Genomic DNA, 17,873 nt, shown 5'->3' with positions numbered 1-17,873 from the left:
AACAGCCGAATCCACAACCGCAGCTGAATAAATAACAGAGTGGCAGGTGGAAGTGAAGCAGTGCAGAAATTGGCCGGCACTCAGTAAATGTCATGTTGGGGAAAACAACATCCTTAAAAACATGTTTCCTCTGCACACCTGCAGTTATCAGCTGCCTGGAGTCAGAGCTTCTGTGTGTTGGGAATACTCCGTATGGCTTTGCAGTCTTTGCGGCTGCACTGATGAACAGGATGTAGGGATGCAACATCTAGAAATGTACCTGTAGAAACTTAAATCCACTATTTTGAGTCAATACAGAGAGTGTGTAATTAGGAGCAATGGGCTTTTGTTTTTTCGGGATAGCGGGCTGTCAGACAAATTGGCTTTTGGTCCAATGGGACAGTTTTCCTGAACTCAACTGAACTTTACCTCATTACTCATTACTCGTGATGTCGAAATAGCTGCTGCCTCTGTCATTAATAAATGGCCAAACAAATTTAAAGAGATTACAAATAATGGTTCTGAACATGTTCCCGTTCCATTCTTTTACCATTTGAGCAAATCTATAAGACTTCAATTACATTTCTCCACAGTGAGATAAGAAAATATTATTTATTTAGTCATAATATTCATAATATTGTTATTTAAATTTTTAAAAAATCAGTTGTCACACCAGTTGTTACAGGGAAGCTACATATGACATCATGTAACACCAGTGGCAATGAAGTGTCCAAATTGTGTTCGCAGCAAAAACTATACTTGATTTTGGAAAAAGAGACATTCATAGATGCTTCATTTCACATTTATGAAGTACCATCAAAAGAGAAGCAGTGAAGTCTCAAATAGCTTTGATGGCAAGTTCAGGAAAGTGTCTCCTCCTGTACTTCCTCTCGCCTGTTGCATCCCCCGGCGTTTGTATCATCCCTGCTCTGCTCTTCTCATGGACATACAACCCTTATCTACACATTCCTCTGCAGCTTCAGCATGTGTGAAGAATCACAGGATGTGCCTTGCACACTGTACTCACAATACAGATTTGCTTCATTTTTCAGTAAATGCAACATATTTGGAAATTAAATATCAAAATAAAAAGAGCCATTTTTTGTTTTCAGGCAACATTGGCTGAAGACATGTTAATTTCCCTCACCTGCTCACTAAAATGCGGCTCACTTTCTGGGTTTAGCTTCAGATGAAAAGCTAAAATGTTAGATAACATGAACGTGGTTATATTCCTTTAATACACTTCAAGAGGAAGATGCACATGGTTGGTCCGTGGCATTAATCCTGCACTCATTGCTACCAATAGCAACATGAAAGACAGCCAACTGACAGCGACGTTAACAGTAAGTAACCCAGGTCCCTAATGAGTAAACTGTAAATAGTGTAAAAGGGCAGAAGCTTGTATTCTCGCGGTGAGACTGGTAGCCAATCGGAGTGTCTGCTATGTTACATAGCAGAGCTTCAGCAGGGAGACGAGCTACTGATGTCCACCAACCCGATGGTATCCATGGAGACCTATTGAAAGCTCTGAATGACAGGTTTTTCTTGATTAGGAACTTTGATGGCGAGCTATTCCAATTCATGAGGCCAGGAGCCTAATCTTCAAGGAGCAACAATCACCATTTCCCTGCCAGGGCAGCTACACTGCAGCCAGCGGCTCGCACCAATCATCCATATCCCCAACTCACTGATACACTCTTTTCCCAGCACACTCCCATTCCCTTCAGACTTTGACTTGAATCCCGATTGACGGATGGACAAATTCCTTAGGTTAGCTAATGCAGCCGGCAGAGAGAACAGTATTTCCCCGTCGTGGGACTAATAAAGGATTTCTGATTCTGAACGCAAACAAAAGGTTTTGGTGGCGGTGGGAAACAATAATTACAAAGAAGCCTGCAGGTTGTTGACTTTGCATTAAAAACACTGATTGCTTTAGTTGTCCATATTGATGTAAAGATGTCGTTTTCAGAAGCTACTTTTTATTTAGATTTAGCCTCATTTTTGTCATGATCAAAAGGTACGAGAAGAATATTAACAAAAGGTCAATCACAAGTTTCTTTAACAAAATCAACACTCCTGAGTATTTACAGTATAGTGCTTTACATTTTTCATACGGCACTTGGTTTTGTGTAGTTAGTCAATAGCTAAGAGCGCAGCATCCTGTTTTCACAGGAAGTACATCAAATTAAAGAGGCGAGATGGTGTTTCATGAGGTCTTAGTGAGGTCAGGGGGAAAATGTAATAGACACACATCACTGCAACACAGATTAAAACAATTATCATATTATCATCTCAGAAATGTATTAGCATCATTTTAGGCAGGAGGAGAGATGTCATGCAGAAGACTAGAAATAATATGACTTTTTACATTAGATGGATTAAAAGGCAGGCAGCATTGGGGCAACAGCACAATGCATCATGCTACAGCGACACATCAGGTCTCTTAATTCCTATCTTTATCTCCATCACTCCTCCTACCCCCCTGCATTATTCATCCCGTAAGGCTGCCGTCACGCTTTCTTTCCCGCTCTCTCCCTCAATGACATACTGGACCACATGAATGAACAAACACAAGGAACTGTGCTTCCCTCAAGGACACACACAGCTACACAATCACTTAGAGCACTTCCGTAACCTAATAGTGTCAAACAAAATGAGTCAGGAGATCATCTGATAACAGCAACCAAATGAATCACATCGGACTGTGTGTGTGAGTGTATGTGTACATGTATGTGTGTGCGTGCGTGTGTGTGTGTGGTAGCAACAAAAATGTGTTTACTGTAATCGCCACTATTTACTAAGTATGTTTCACGTTAGATGATTAGTATGTGCGTATGTGCATGCGTGTCCTACCGTCTTGGGGCAGTGGACATATCGTGCCAGGCTGATTATCAGGTCATGCGTGATGGGGTCAACCAGATTTCTGAAGCTGGCGTAGCGGTACAACACGTCATCCAGAGATGTTGACTCCATGCCCAGGTCCTACACACACATACACACACATTAAATAAGGCCATCATATTCTCACTTACGCAGTTGTACATACTTATATAGGCAACGTTCATGTAAGCAAGGAAATGCAATTCATTTATATAAAAGGTTCATACACATAGAAAAAGTCAATGGGCTTTACATTAAAACAAAAAAATTAAAAATATTTAAAAATTAAAATTAAAACACAATACAGACTCACAAGGAAAACTCATCAATATTCACAGGAAATAATCTGCTGAAAATTCATCCAACTCACTCGTTTTACACAAACTAACTGCAGTTAATGTGTTCGCTATTTGGGTTAATTGTACAGTTTATCAGTTGTTTTGTAATGTTATTGTTATGCATTGAATATATTATGAAATTTCAATTGAATGTAAACTAGTCAGCGGTCGTCAGTTTACTCAAGGATAGAAAAGCGGTCCCTTAAAAAACAGGTTGGGAACCATTGAATTACACAATAAAGTGTTGCGGGTAATTTACAAGTACTCACATTAATCTTTTGTTGTAATGAGTACATTTTTAAGTACAAGAACATCACAGTGAAATGCAAATTGTGCTTAAAGGATACATTTCTGTCAGCTGCGAAGAACTCTACTTCAATCTGAAGAGTTCCTGCAAGCTGAGCAGAGCTCCACAACACATGGTGGAGAGTCCCATCAAGGAGAACGATGCCGATGCTACAGCTCTGAAACAGCAACGACCAGCTGAGCTGTGACTCAGCAGAGCACAGTAGGCGACACGCCTTCTTTCTCAGTATGTAACGCAGTAATGTAACAAGTAACTTGTAAAAGTAACATTACCCGACAGTGATACAATACTTATTGATGACATACACTACATTTGTTTTGCTTTATAAGCAAACATGAAAAGGTAAAAATGTATTCATGCACATGGGATACACACAAACACATAAATATCTTAGGGGAAGTGCGAGCCAGAATGTGAAAGGCTTTTACATTTTCGATGCTAAACTCTGCTGGTGAGGAACAAATACAATTCTCATCTATTGAAGCAATGAATTCAATGACCTGTTAGAGCTTCATGCATGAACAGTGCTCTTGGTGAATCTTCAAAAGTCTAAGTGAATGACTCAAGCAACCAAAAATACACAGGAGAAAGTTTTAAAATGAAGACCAACAGCAACAGCAACAGCAACAGCAACAGCGACGTTGTACATACTGTACTCAGCCTTACACCATTTATGACAATCATTTATATTATCCATCATGCTCCTTTATAGGCATCCAAAATCTGCTTTTGTTTGGGAACAAGATTTAAAGTCTAAAGCACCATTAACACCTTCCTGGCAGAATATATAAAATATAAAGTGACACAATGAATGACATTATTGCAATTTTGCTGTTCTTGAGTCTAACTCATAGTAGGACAAAGAATGTAAAGTCTATCCCGAGTGTGGGAGTAAAGGAAAGGTCATGGACTCCATTGGTAGCATGAATGTGCTCATTTCATTGCAGCCGACCTATTAGATTATGAGAAACTGATGGATTGGCCTAAACGTCTGAACTGATATTCATGGTTTCCACAGGATAAATTATTCTAAATATCTTCGGCTGTCCCCCAACTTTACATCTGACGTCATCAGGTCAAAATGTGTCCAATACTTTTGTTTATGGCCAAATACTTGGAGAGCGCAGACCTCTGCCAAGGCCATCGGGACATTCACATGTTTTCCTGAATGTTCACATTATGTTCACATTGTTCTTCAGACTTCGTGAGTTTATGATCTTCAAATTGTAATGTGGAAACAACATGGACGCTACAAAGAAGCTGTGTTGTATTTTATTGTTGACAGACTTTAAACAACATGTTGACATCTGTTTCCAAGTTATTGTTCTGACTTGATGCGACGTTCAAAGGAATTTTCGCAGTCGGGAACTAATATTTCCAATTATTTCGTCATTACATGAATGCAGCCTTATCTCGCAACGTTAACGAAAGTGAAACATAATTTGTGATATGTAATTAAATGTTTTTTCCTTGGCCCATACTTCCACCAAGTTTCATGAACATCGGGGCAGTAGTTTTCCCGCTATCCTGCTGACAGACAAACCGAGCCGAAAACATAAACTCCTTGGCGGAGGTAAATTACATTAATAAAAGCCTTAGCTGTACTTTGAGTTTATTGTGCGTGTTAGATAGCAAGTGCTAGCATGCTAACATGCTAACCTTAGACGGTGAGCATTGTAGATATTATTGCTGCTAAATATCTACTAGTCACTACTAGATTAGCTGTAGACTCTTAGTCTTGTTACTTGTTACTAAAACATTTGGATTCATAAGCATCTTAGAATAATTTGTGAATGCAGCCGGGAAAAAGCCGATATGCAGCATCAGTTGTCATGGAAACGATTTAGCTGTAGCTGAGCATCATTATCAGATGCAGAAGTCCACGATGGAGGTGTGAATGAAGTAAGTTGGACCTTGTGTTCAGATTCAGATTGCTTTTGCTTGTTTGTTTCCACTGTCCAGAATGACCTTTCAAGCTAAATTATAATACTTCAATAAACTATATTCTGACAACTGACACACATATGAATGGGTGAACTCTGTATACACAATACGTAACGTGTGTGTGTGTGTGTGTGTGTGTGTGTGTGTTTAGTCTGCAGGTAAAAGTAGGGGGGGGCAGAGATAGAGAAGCAGATCATTATAATAAGGTTTTAAAACCCCGACAAGAACACTGTACATTAATACAAGCAGATACTGAGGTCCACGTTCTCCTCTTCCTAACCCAGGTTACAGCAGCAGAGATGTTGTGTGATGAACTGAGTAAAACTATGTTTCTATAATATAATTATCAAATGTATATCCTCTTATATAAAATATATTGTTATTGATTGTTGTTGATAGTTCTGCTTTGGCAACAACGGTTGTTTACCATTCATGCCAATAAAGCAAATTGAATTGAATTGAGAGAGAGAGAGATGGGAGGGAGAGATACCCGCTCTTCTACAGAAAGGTATGACTCACTGAGGTTTCCATGACACCTATTGTTTTGTACAGACGCACACAATTTCCAATTGAGATCACATATCATATAGTACAGCTGAAGATAAACAGGAAAAGCAGAGAGAGAGGGGACAAAAGGCAAGGAGACGCTGGTCGGATTTGAAACCCAAGTCGCTGCCAAGGACTCAGCCTTGAGCTCATGGGGCGCCCGCGCAACCAGGCGAGTTACCGGGATGCCCCAAGTTTCAAGTCGGCATGATGTTCATTTTTAAATTATAGACCCATTTAGATTAAAATAGAAGATAAAGGTATGCTTTAGGGCGTGGCTACCTTGTGATGGACTAGTCGCTAGCGCAGTGTCGCTAACACACCGTCGCTAACATGGTGTTCGGTTGTAAGACACTCTAAGGAGTCGGCTGTTAATTTTTTCCAGTTAGTTGGGATGCTTTTTATTAGCCAAAATAAGCATTCCAATTAATATCACAGTAGACGTGAATTATGGATGCAACCTGCTAAGCAAAATAGGCAGCACTATCGTTAGCTGATGACTTTGTGTTTGCTACACTCCACCCTCTCGTTCAAATATGGTCAAATCTGGCTCCAAAAAAATCAAGGTGGCAAAGGCCAAAATGCCAAACTCAAGGCTTCAAAACAATAGTCCATTACTGGTGTGTGTGTGTGTGTGTGTGTGTGTGTGTGTGTGTGTGTGTGTGTGTGTGTGTGTGTGTGTGTGTGTGTGTGTGTGTGTGTGTGTTGAGAAGGTCTGCAGTGATAAACTACCAAAATTATTGAAACAATGGCAATATTTTTTTTTGCAAGGTGTACATAAATGGTCTTCATGCTCCAGATAAGTCATACATTATTAACAGTGTCCCCTCATGAAATATATATCACAAGGACAAAATAGAACTGTCTACTTCCTTGAACTCTAAGGGCATAGTGTGTTGAGTGCGTACACACGCATTATGTTATGAAATAAACAATGTGGGCTTTTTTTCCATTAGAAAGCACCTCCCACACTAATTAGCGGTGGTCAGCATCAAAGCAGTGGTGTGAACCCAGCTGAACGTGAACAAAGACGGAGCTGGAGACAGACGTGTGCAACATGAGGGCTTAAGTGCACACTCGTGGGTAAATAAAAGGAAATGGCAGCCGAGGCAGGAGGATCCATACAATATATGAAGCTGGCATTGACCTTTATTAAAGATCACATACTGACCCTAGAGTGTCATCTGTCTTTGACATGAAGGAGGTTCTTTGACTAAAGCTGAATAATTAATATTCTCATATTAAAGGTGTTGTCAATTATTCTGGCTGATTCGACCTCTTCTCCTCTTGACATTTTGATTTGTGTAGGTAGAAAAGCACAGGTGTAATTAATGTATTGTGCATGTTGGCACACAACTCACTAGAGATGTACTGGAACATGTCATTCTGGAAAGCTCAAATAACGCAATGACAACAGATATGTTTTCTACCCGAGGTTGCTCATTATTATTAAAGTGGGAAAGCCATGATTGACATGCCTGTGGCTCAGTTATGTTTCTTTAAATCCATTCATATCTTTGGGGAATGCCACAAGATAAAAATGTCTATTTGCAACACACTTTTATTTGACAAACTAGTTGTTTCATTAATTACACATAATTGAAAAGTGATTGCTATTCTGTAGTGGCCCCCGGCCCCCCACAGAGTCACCGCTCAGCAGGAAGCGGGCTGACAGAGGAGTAGGTTTGCATGTGGACGATAAGGACATGTCCCTACAAATATTTTGGAATGACAGAAAGTCATTTTTGGACTAATTCCTATCCATTAGTATACACATATATTCAAACCTTGGACTCTACACAGTCTGATCAAAGTTTTAAGTACAGATACGTAGTGAAATAGTGTTAAATACCATGATGTTGTGGGTTGGTTTTCCTCCTGTTGGTATCTCTGTATGAAAACAGCACTTGGAAGAACTTAAATGAGTTGGTAATGGAACAGACTGTACACAATGCATGCAGCACTCACTCCACTGTGATTCAAAGAGTAGCCAAAACTAAGATGGACCAATCAAACAGCATCATGTTGAGACACTGCCCTTCAAGTGCTGATAAGGAGGATGTGCAATTTACTATTTAAGTAAAAGGTTGTCGTCTGTTATACCTTTAGTTTAACCAACACAGAGTGGGATGTAAACAGGGAACATTTGCAGTACTGAGCGGAGAATTCAATTCTGGTGAAACACTGAATCCATGCATGAGCTTGCCAAATGCAAAGATAATGGGCAATAATAATAATAATAATAATAATAATAATAATAATAATAATAAATATATATATATATATATAATAAATATATATATATATATATATAAACTTCATGCAAAATATATATTCTGTTGACCATATCATCGTAATCTTGGCTTGCAGCTTCAGTCTTAAAATATTAATGGCGACCACAACACAACTGCCTCTCATTATCTGACAAACAATGTGTCACATACTGTAAAACGAGTTAAAAGTCCACTGCACTGTTACTGCTCACAGCAAACTAGAGCCTGCACAGGGAACTTCTCTGGATAATCTGGAGCCGGTGGAGGTTTTCAGACACTGCTGGTTCTAGTTTGGCAATAAGCTTGGAGGCAGCCCAGTGGGAAGTTGAGAAGAGATGCTAGCTTTGGTGTCAAGTTAACCAAAGGCAGTGATTAAGAAGGTGGCCTCCTCATGAGCTCTTGACAAAGCTCCTGCTGGATTGATCAATGTCTATTTAGTCCGAGTGCTCCGGCCATAGCCATGGTTTCCGAGCAACATGTAGGAGAACCTTGAAACTAGGGAGAAGCAACTCTCCTCACAAACAAACTCGCTCCTCTCTTTTTCTTCGGTTTCATTCCCTCTCTTTCTCTCACTATCACTCACCACTGCTGCCTCTAATTTTCTTCACCAGTGTCTGTTGCAGTTTAACCCCCATCCTCAGTAATTGTCTTTATGTGATCTGTACATCATGTACAGAACCCCCCCTCCGCAAAATATGAAGCTGACTGATAGTTGTTACTGGAGCTCTTTTTTTCCATCACCCAACAGGAAAATATGTTGTTTTCAGCCTCCAGCCTCCAGCGGCCTCTCTGCTGATTAAAAAAACTAAATAATGGCACGCATTCACCGTTCAACCTGACATATCGTGTCTCTCCATATGTTCACTTTGACAGCAGTTGGAGTGCATCTTGCTTGTTTTCCTTTCCCTAATCCCCAGTTCCACAAACCGCAGCAAGGAAAACTTTCTTTAGAAGTCACACAAGCGTGACCTCAACCATCACCCACTGTATATAGCCCGGCCTGCTGTTTACACGGTCATACCTTCTCCTTTCTATTGATACTACAGCTTAAAACTATAATGTGTAACAATTCCACAATACAAGGCCTACAACTGACTCAACCAAATGTTTACAACAACTTTCAAACCTTGAGAAATCCATTTAATTAAGGTAACATCCATTCTGCATCAGCATTGTGGTCGTCTGCCAGAACCTTTCAGAAGTTGTCTTTCTGTTCTTAAACCAAATTTTTACAATACACTTCTTAGACCTTGACCATTTTAAATGATATATTTTAACCAGATGAAAGATTTTAGTCATCTGGATTTAGTCATATATATTTAGTCACATGGATCTTAAATTATCAGAGAAACAAAGTGAGCAAGCGTCAGTGGTAAGAACCTCCTGAACAAAGAACAATAAAGGACTCCTGACCAGGAGAAGCTTACTGCAATGACGGCAATGGTGGTGCAGACAACTCAATGATCCCTCGATACTTTGCTGCGCGACCAAACTCTGTCCTTTGTTGTTGTTTTGATTGAAAGAACCCTAGTGGTAGAAAATGACATGTTGTGCAAATTTAACTGAATTTCATCATATGAAGAATGGATGCATGACTGATGACTGATGAGATAAGGAAATATCTTAAACTTGTAAATGGTCTCTTAATGACAGGAGAAGTACTCCACTAAGTGCTGATAGAGGCTTTATAGTTCACCACAAGTCTCCCAGCTGCTGTATCTGGTGCCATAATGGAGGTCCGATGGAGAGTGGCTGTTTTCAAATAATGCCTAAATATGTTACGATAAGGCCAGATAAAGAAAGATATTTGCCTCTTTCCAAAGTTAAATTGAATCTGCCTACTAGACCTTCTAAAGCTCACTAATAAAACACATTATATGTGTTACTTAGGTGTATTTTCAGACTTTGGAGAGTCAGGCTTACTCTCTGCTTCCAGTCTATAGGCGAAGCTAACGCCTTCCAGCTCCAGCTTCCACTGAACGCACACGAGAGAGGTATTGATCTTCTTTTCTTATTCTTGGGGAGAAAGCAATGAAGTGTGGAAGTACTCTGTTCAAAAACATGTTTGTCAATATTTCACACAGAGTGCATTTTAGTCATTTGCAGGGCAAAATACTTCCTTTCAACATCTAGGATAAAACTGGGCTACATTCAGTAGAAAAGATACATTTTTAGATGCCAATGTAACATTTGCCCGTTGATTTAACATCATTTAAAGTGCTTTATTTCAGTGTGTAGTTATGCTTTACAATAAATTATACCATAGTCATTTAAATGCTATTGAAACAACAGTCACGTGTAAATAATGCCAAGTTTACACCACACGATTTCAGCCCTGATTTTCCACTCACCAACAGTTTTTGTAGATTTCCAACAAAATCCCCAGATCAATCAAATCAGCGCTCGTTCCTGTGAGCGATGATCACTATGTGTGAATTTTCAAAGGCGATCTGAGAAATTTGAGAGATATGAGAAAGGCTCCTTGATGTGCTCGTTCCTTTTTATTCTTGGTTTTTCTACTGCAAATCAGCATCCAAACTACTTGCTAGCTTTTAGTGGACATCCATTTTTGGAGGAAAGAACTCCCGTTTTGCTTGTGGTCTTGTGTACTTTCCCGTTTCACTTCTCGTGTGTGTTTTGTTGACAGTAGTTTGGAGATCACACTGACAGACGTGATGTGATCTGAACGGCAATCCGACCACTTTGAAAGATGTATCGTGTCAAAGTGCCATAACGCTGCAACTAACAGCCTACTAGCTCATTGTGATGATCTATCAACATTATCAAAGATATTGTGATACTCTATAGTTGTGTGACTTTTTACATAATAATAGTTTATTTGAGGTTTTTCAATCTGGATTTAGAGTTCATCATAGCACAGAGACGGCACTGGTGAAAGTTACCAATGACCTTCTATTGGCATCAGACAAAGGACTTGTCTCTGTTCTTGTCTTGTTAGACCTCAGTGCTGCTTTCGACACTGTTGATCATGACATTCTACTACAGAGACTGGAACATTGTGTTGGCATAAAAGGAACCGCACTAAGCTGGTTCAAGTCCTATTTATCTGAGCGATCTCAATTTGTACTTGTTAACGATAAATCCTCCATGACAGCCAAAGTCAGTCTTGGAGTTCCGCAGGGTTCTGTACTTGGACCGATTCTATTCACCTTATATATGCTTCCTTTGGGCAATATTATAAGGAACCACTCTATAAACTTTCATTGTTATGCGGATGATACCCAATTATATCTATCAATTAAACCAGATGAAACCAATCAATTGGCTAAACTTCAAGCATGCCTTAAGGACATAAAAACTTGGATGTCTAGCAACTTTTTGATGTTAAACACAGACAAAACTGAAGTTATTATACTTGGCCCTAAACGCCTCCGAAACGCATTTTCTAATGACATAGAAGCTCTGGATGGCATTAACTTGGCCTCCAGCACCACTGTAAGGAATCTTGGCATCATCTTTGATCAAGATCTGTCGTTTAACTCCCACATAAAACAAATCTCAAGGACTGCCTTCTTTCATCTACGTAACATTGCAAAAATAAGACACATCCTGTCTCAAAATGATGCAGAAAAACTAGTCCATGCATTTGTTACTTCAAGGCTGGATTACTGCAACTCATTGTTATGAGGTTGTCCCAAAAAGTCGCTTAAGACTCTTCAGTTGATCCAAAATGCAGCGGCACGTGTATTGACTAGAACAAGGAAATGGGATCATATTACTCCTGTATTAGCTGCTCTGCACTGGCTCCCGGTAAAATACAGAATAGAATTCAAAATCCTACTCCTGACTTACAAATCAATTAAAGGTCAGGCTCCAGCATATCTTAAAGATCTCATAATACCTTATAAACCAACTAGAGCATTACGCTCCCAGACTGCAGGGTTACTTGTGGTTCCTAGAGTCTCTAAGAGTACAATGGGAGCCAGAGCCTTCAGCTATCAAGCTCCTCTCCAGTGGAACCAGCTTCCAGTTTGTGTTCGGGAGGCAGACACACTCTCCACATTTAAGAGTAGGCTAAAGACTTTCCTTTTTGATAAAGCTTATAGTTAGGGCTGGCTCAGGTTTGCCCTGGATCAGCCCCTAGTTATGCTGCTATAGGCTTAGACTGCCGGGGGACACCTCCCTGCTCTCTTCCTTCTCTCCCTCTCTCTTCTTCTCCCTCTCTATCTGTATGCATTTATGTAAATGTATGTTACTAACTCACCATCCGGGGTATCGGAGTGTCTGTCTCTCATGTGGCAGGTTGCCACTGATAAAGTTTACGTCAGGATCATGAATCGTGACAGCGCCTGCTGACCTGGTCCTGCTGGACACCGGGAAGCCTTATTGACATTTTCCTGGATTCATCCATACTTTCTATTTCTTTTTTTTCCAACACAACATAATTTCTGTCAAATGTTGTATTTGTACTATGTTGTTTATCCTGTACACACGACATCTATTGCACGTCTGTCCGTCCTGGGAGAGGGATCCCTCCTCAGTTGCTCTCCCTGAGGTTTCTTCCATTTTTTCCCCTTTAATTTTGGGGTTTCTTTTAGGAAGTTTTTCCTTGTGCGATGTGAGGGTCTAAGGACAGAGGATGTTGTAACCTGTACAGTCTGTAAAGCACACTGAGACAAATGTATAATTTGTGATATTGGGCTATACAAATAAATTTGATTTGATTTGATTTGATATTCTGTTTACACAGAAAACTGCTAATAGTCACACTGAAGCTGAAACCAGCTGATGTTTGACATCTACACCTGCGATTATTGATTGATGACAAATTGTCAAATTTCTGTTAATTGACAGATTGGCCAGCCAGATTGAGAGCAGTTTGTACCTGTGTGTGTTTAACTGCGAGGGACTGTCACCACACTGCTGCATCGTTGTGCCTTCACTGTCAGACTGGACGCTGAGATTCTCTTCCTCTGGTGTATTATAGCTTAATCAAGCAGTGTCAGAGATGATAATGCCCCCGTTCTTAACCATGACGGATGGAGGTGTCCTTCGTCTTTATGCCTGTTTGCTTTGCTCCACTGTTTGCCATTAATTAAATGATTAACAATCTAAATGGGTTTGATCAGAAAGCTGTAAACAGCAACAGAAAGGAGCTGATGAAAATCTCCCAAACAATAAACTGTGAAAGCAGTGTGTGTGTGTGTGTGTGTGTGTGTGTGTGTGTGTGTGTGTGTGTGTGTGTGTGTGTGTGTGTGTGTGTGTGTGTGAGGCTCTGTTCCCTGTGGTTGAGTCATCGGGGGATAAACAGTGGCAGCATATGGATTGTGTGCAGTGCTGTATACAGGGATGAGAGCTTCTATTAACCTGTCTCCATTCTCATGATAAACATGCATTAGATTAACTCACTCCTGTAACGCTCAGATCCTCCCTCTCTTTACAGCTCTCCAAATCCTCAAATTCAACTGGTGGCATTTTTCATTCTTGTGCTTCTCTTTTGTTTCTCACCACACCAGAGACTTTCAGTCTGTGCTGTGTTTTTGATTCTCTCTGTAGTAGCAGCAGCAGCAGCAGCAGCCGCAGCAGCCGCCAGCCAAATGCTGCAAATGTCATGAAAGACATATAGAGGCTATAAATCGTAGCAGTCTCTATACTGTACCAGTGCAGCAGAGCCAGGCGGAGCTCAACAGGTCCAGCCAGGGCGCTCGGGTTTAGTCATACAGGCAGGGAGGCGCTCAATTCATCAGTAATGTACGCAGTCAAACCATCAGTTGAGTCAGTCAGCGTCTGAGCCTGGCTTCTGTTTCAGCATCAGTGAAGGACAACATGCTTACACAGAAAAACATGAATGGAGGCAGGAAAAAGAAGGCTAGCCAATCAGGGATGTTGTGCTCTTGTGCTAGAAATGTGAACTTGTGACCCCTGAGAGCTTTACTCACCCTCCAACACACACACACACACACACACACACACACACACACACACACACACATAAAGACACACCTGTCGGAGAGTCTTTAGCATCTCCGTGGCCTCGTCCTGCTTGCCCTGCTTGGCCATCAGCATCATCTCCTGGATCATGCCAATGCGGCGCTGGTAGGGCGGTGGCGGAGTCCCACCACGGCTCAGCCGGTCACCTGACTTCAGCATGAGGGAGGCCAAGATGTCGCCCCGCTCCCTGGTGGGCGTTCGCTTCCAGAGGTGCTGAGGGCTGGGTCCTCTGGGCTCCTGGCCTTTAGTATGCTTGGCACCCATGGTGTGGCTTTAATGTGAACTGTGATAATAACAAGACCGGTCCTACCAAGCAGTCATTCAGAGGCAGGTTTGATTAATGGTTGAGATACCTTTCTCATCAAAATGTCTGCAACTGATCCGATCATTCTTAAAGCCTGCAGTTTGGGGCTGATATGTGAAGCATTTGTAGCAATAGAATTCCAAACTGCAAATGAAAAATGTTCATTATCACCCAGTTACACAGAGGAGTGAAAGGTCCAAGAGTATAAAATACAAATCCAAAACATTAAGAAGTGGAGCTTCTAGTTGTCTGCTTTCAGAAACTTGTTAATCCCAGAGAGTGCATCTCAGGTCGGGAACAGCTCGGAGGGTGCTGCCTGCAGCATGGCCGCAAAACACGGACACAGCAAAGTCAGGATGCAGGATGCAGGATGCCTACAGTGCAGACAGCTGCAGCCTCCTATCCCAAACACAACTTCAGCACATTTCCAAACATATTAACCTTCGTCAGCAGCGTTATGTTCGTACTCTCCTCTGTTGTTATCCTGTCAAACAGAGCTCAGAGGAGGAGACGGATCGGAGGAGGTGGTGCATGAAGCAGGGCATGGCACTGTTTACGTCTCCTGAAGATCACCACTGAATGTCTGCTCCTCGCTCTGCCCTGTCCTTCCTCTGCCGCTGGAAAGGCAAGCATAGGCTGGAACAAACCCCGCATTCGTCCTTCTCCAAGGTTGATTCTCCATACGCCCCGGAGCAGGAAGCAGCCGCGTCGGCGTCTGTCCACCACAGGCTGTGAAGAGGCTGCAGCTCCGCGGGTTAACAGGAGGGGAGAGACTGAACTGGTGTTCCCTTGCTGGGACTGAATTATGTATTGCACCCTCCGTTCAACTGAAAGGGGGGCGCGCTGCGAGTGCACGTGAGCAGAAGTCCACCCTCCTCACAGTGATGGAGAGGAGTGCAGGGCAGGAGCACGAGCACTGCCAAGTTTGCGCTTTTGTATCTCCAACACGCGACACTTCTTCTCCGAGTGTTCCAATCTGTTCAAGATGACTCATACCTTTTAGAATCTTTTATGGTCTTCTAGTAAAATCGCCATATAGCTGATTGTCAAAGTATCAATTTATTTAGGTTTAAATCTACAATATAAAATAATTGATTGATGTTGCTGGCTGGCAAAGTCACATACAACCTGACACATGGACAGTTTTTACCTTTGGATAACTACATCTACATCTCCAGTACTAACAAATACTTTGGAAAAGAAATAAATGTTATTCAAATATGCGCAGTAGTGTGTAATGGATTCCACTGCAGACAGCTAGTCATTTATAAATGGCCGTCTTATTTTGTCTTCGCCAATCGGCAACACAATTATTTTAGACAGGCAGATGTTCCTATCGAGTTTGGTCATTTGCGTAGAACAAACAAGACACTGTGTCACTGTTGTATTTTCATTTAACGTGACCCAGGATAGTCATGGATATGTGTCCATGCTTCATAATACAGCCTTACCTGACTATCAAGTGCAAGTGAACATTTTTATTCAAATATACCCAGTTACATTTTTTTTAAAGTATATGGACCAGTGCCTTTTACAAAAGAGGTATCCAGTTATTTCCATGTTATCGGCATGATTCAACGCAGTACTTGTGATCACATGGCACATACACCACTGATCTATATGTAGCCAGAGGAGCCAAGGGGAGGGTTGCACTGACCTCTGGTGGCGGTTTGGAATTCATAAACTAATCATTTGAATGTTATTGTAACACACAAACAAAAGCTATTTTGTAGTAGCAGTAGTACAGTATATGAGTGTCATTCTTCAACTATCGTCATTTTTGTGTCCCTGGCAGAAATAAGAAAAACTAAAACACATTTCCTATTTTTGTGACACTCACTTAACACCAAAATGAACATACAAAAATGTAATCATAGACCAGTCATTATTTATATTACATAAAAAGTGGCCTTTTATGTGTTGTTCTTGCTGTATATCACTTGTCCCTGGGCCTGATTTGTGATATTCAAAGTTTTGAATTTAATATTGGCCTAATATTAATTGTATGTGCAAATGATACACAAATGGCCATTTTAATGAAATGTATCATGTGTTGTAAGATATATTAGTATTTCATGTCTTTTTTTATAAAAAGAACACCTGTCCCTTGGGGTCCTTGTCATTTCCATCACACCATGCAAAATGTGAATTTGGTGAGTTTTTAAAAAAGTTTTTAAACTTGGTGATCACAGCCATAGTCATGTGACAGGAGAGCACAGGCTACAGCACAAAGACAGCTCCATGAAGGGAAGTGATATAAGATAAAATCAAGGTCAATATTTGATAAATCGAAAATATGTTTATTGGCTGTCCTTTGCAAATAGCTCATATATCCTTTACATTTAGAAATAATAAGAAAAACAACATTTGGTATTGTCTATTTTGTGTTTATTTAATGCTATCTCTAAAGAAGACGTTAGCATTCTAACATATATGAGATTTTCTTTAAAATGTGTCAAAACGTCATTTCCAAAACAGTCATCTCCATCACTTTGATTATTGTGATGGAAAAGACCTTTTGAGTGTTATGGCTCATATCAGTGAAAATAATGTATGTTAAATTAAATGTCAGTGGGGTAGCTGTTCAAAAATATATCTGCAATTACTATTCACCGACAGCGAACCACCAGAGAGAATGAATCAGGGACTTTATTTGTTTTGCGCTAAATAGTAAGTGCAACATTTGCAACTTGCTTGTAGGTTTCAGCACCTTTCAGCCATATGATTTTATCTGCTTAATAGGTTAAAGTTTAGATTATGAAGTTCTTCCCTTAAAAATGTGTTTTGTGTCGGGGACAATAAGACTGAACATTGTTTAAAAGTGTTTTTGTGACCTGTCATTTCCAACACATGCAGTCATTTCTGTCACACAATGTCATCCCCATCACAACACATATTTTAACTAAAAATGCATACAAATTGACAATCACATTAAAAATGTTTTGTAGTTTGGAAAATTGTGCAGTTATAAGTACTATTAATTAATATTTGTTCTTTTAAAACAAATTTTTGTGGTGTGATGGAAATTAGTGATTTCCTCTGACTCAAATTCAGCATAGCCACTATCAGGAAGTGTAATACACAGGATGTAGAAATATAAACATATTGAAACATTTCTCTAAATACATTCAATTCTTTCTCAAAAGTTCCAGTCCAAAATGAAAGAAGAATGAAAGTGGATATACTGCCTTTTTCTGCTGATGAGCTTCGATGTTTGAAAAGAAACCAAAAAGAAAACCATTTGCCAGCTTTGGTTGAAGCCGATTCAACAGATGTGCTTGTGCTAGTTCTTTCCATGTGTAGACAACATATGTATTGGCCTTGAGACTGACACAAGAAATGTCAACATG

The 17,873-nt window shown here is 40.4% G+C and overlaps 1 protein-coding gene across 1 annotated transcript in view; it reads right to left on the bottom strand.

Annotated features, from left to right (window-relative positions):
• Positions 1–15,321, bottom strand: part of lrrc75a (leucine rich repeat containing 75A) — a 54,616-nt gene extending 39,295 nt beyond the window's left edge. The window contains exons 1-2 of the mRNA XM_029445682.1: positions 14,232–15,321; positions 2,833–2,961 (exon numbers count right to left, since the gene is read on the bottom strand). Coding sequence (XP_029301542.1) covers positions 2,833–2,961; positions 14,232–14,483 — 381 coding nt within the window. The 5' untranslated portion in view covers positions 14,484–15,321. The remainder of the gene's footprint in view (positions 1–2,832; positions 2,962–14,231) is intronic.
• Between the last annotated feature and the right edge of the window lie 2,552 nt (positions 15,322–17,873).

This window comes from Cottoperca gobio, chromosome 13, assembly GCF_900634415.1.
Source record: "Cottoperca gobio chromosome 13, fCotGob3.1, whole genome shotgun sequence".
In the NCBI taxonomy this organism is placed as follows: Eukaryota; Metazoa; Chordata; class Actinopteri; order Perciformes; family Bovichtidae; genus Cottoperca; species Cottoperca gobio.
This window is presented reverse-complemented; position numbering and strand designations above follow the sequence as displayed.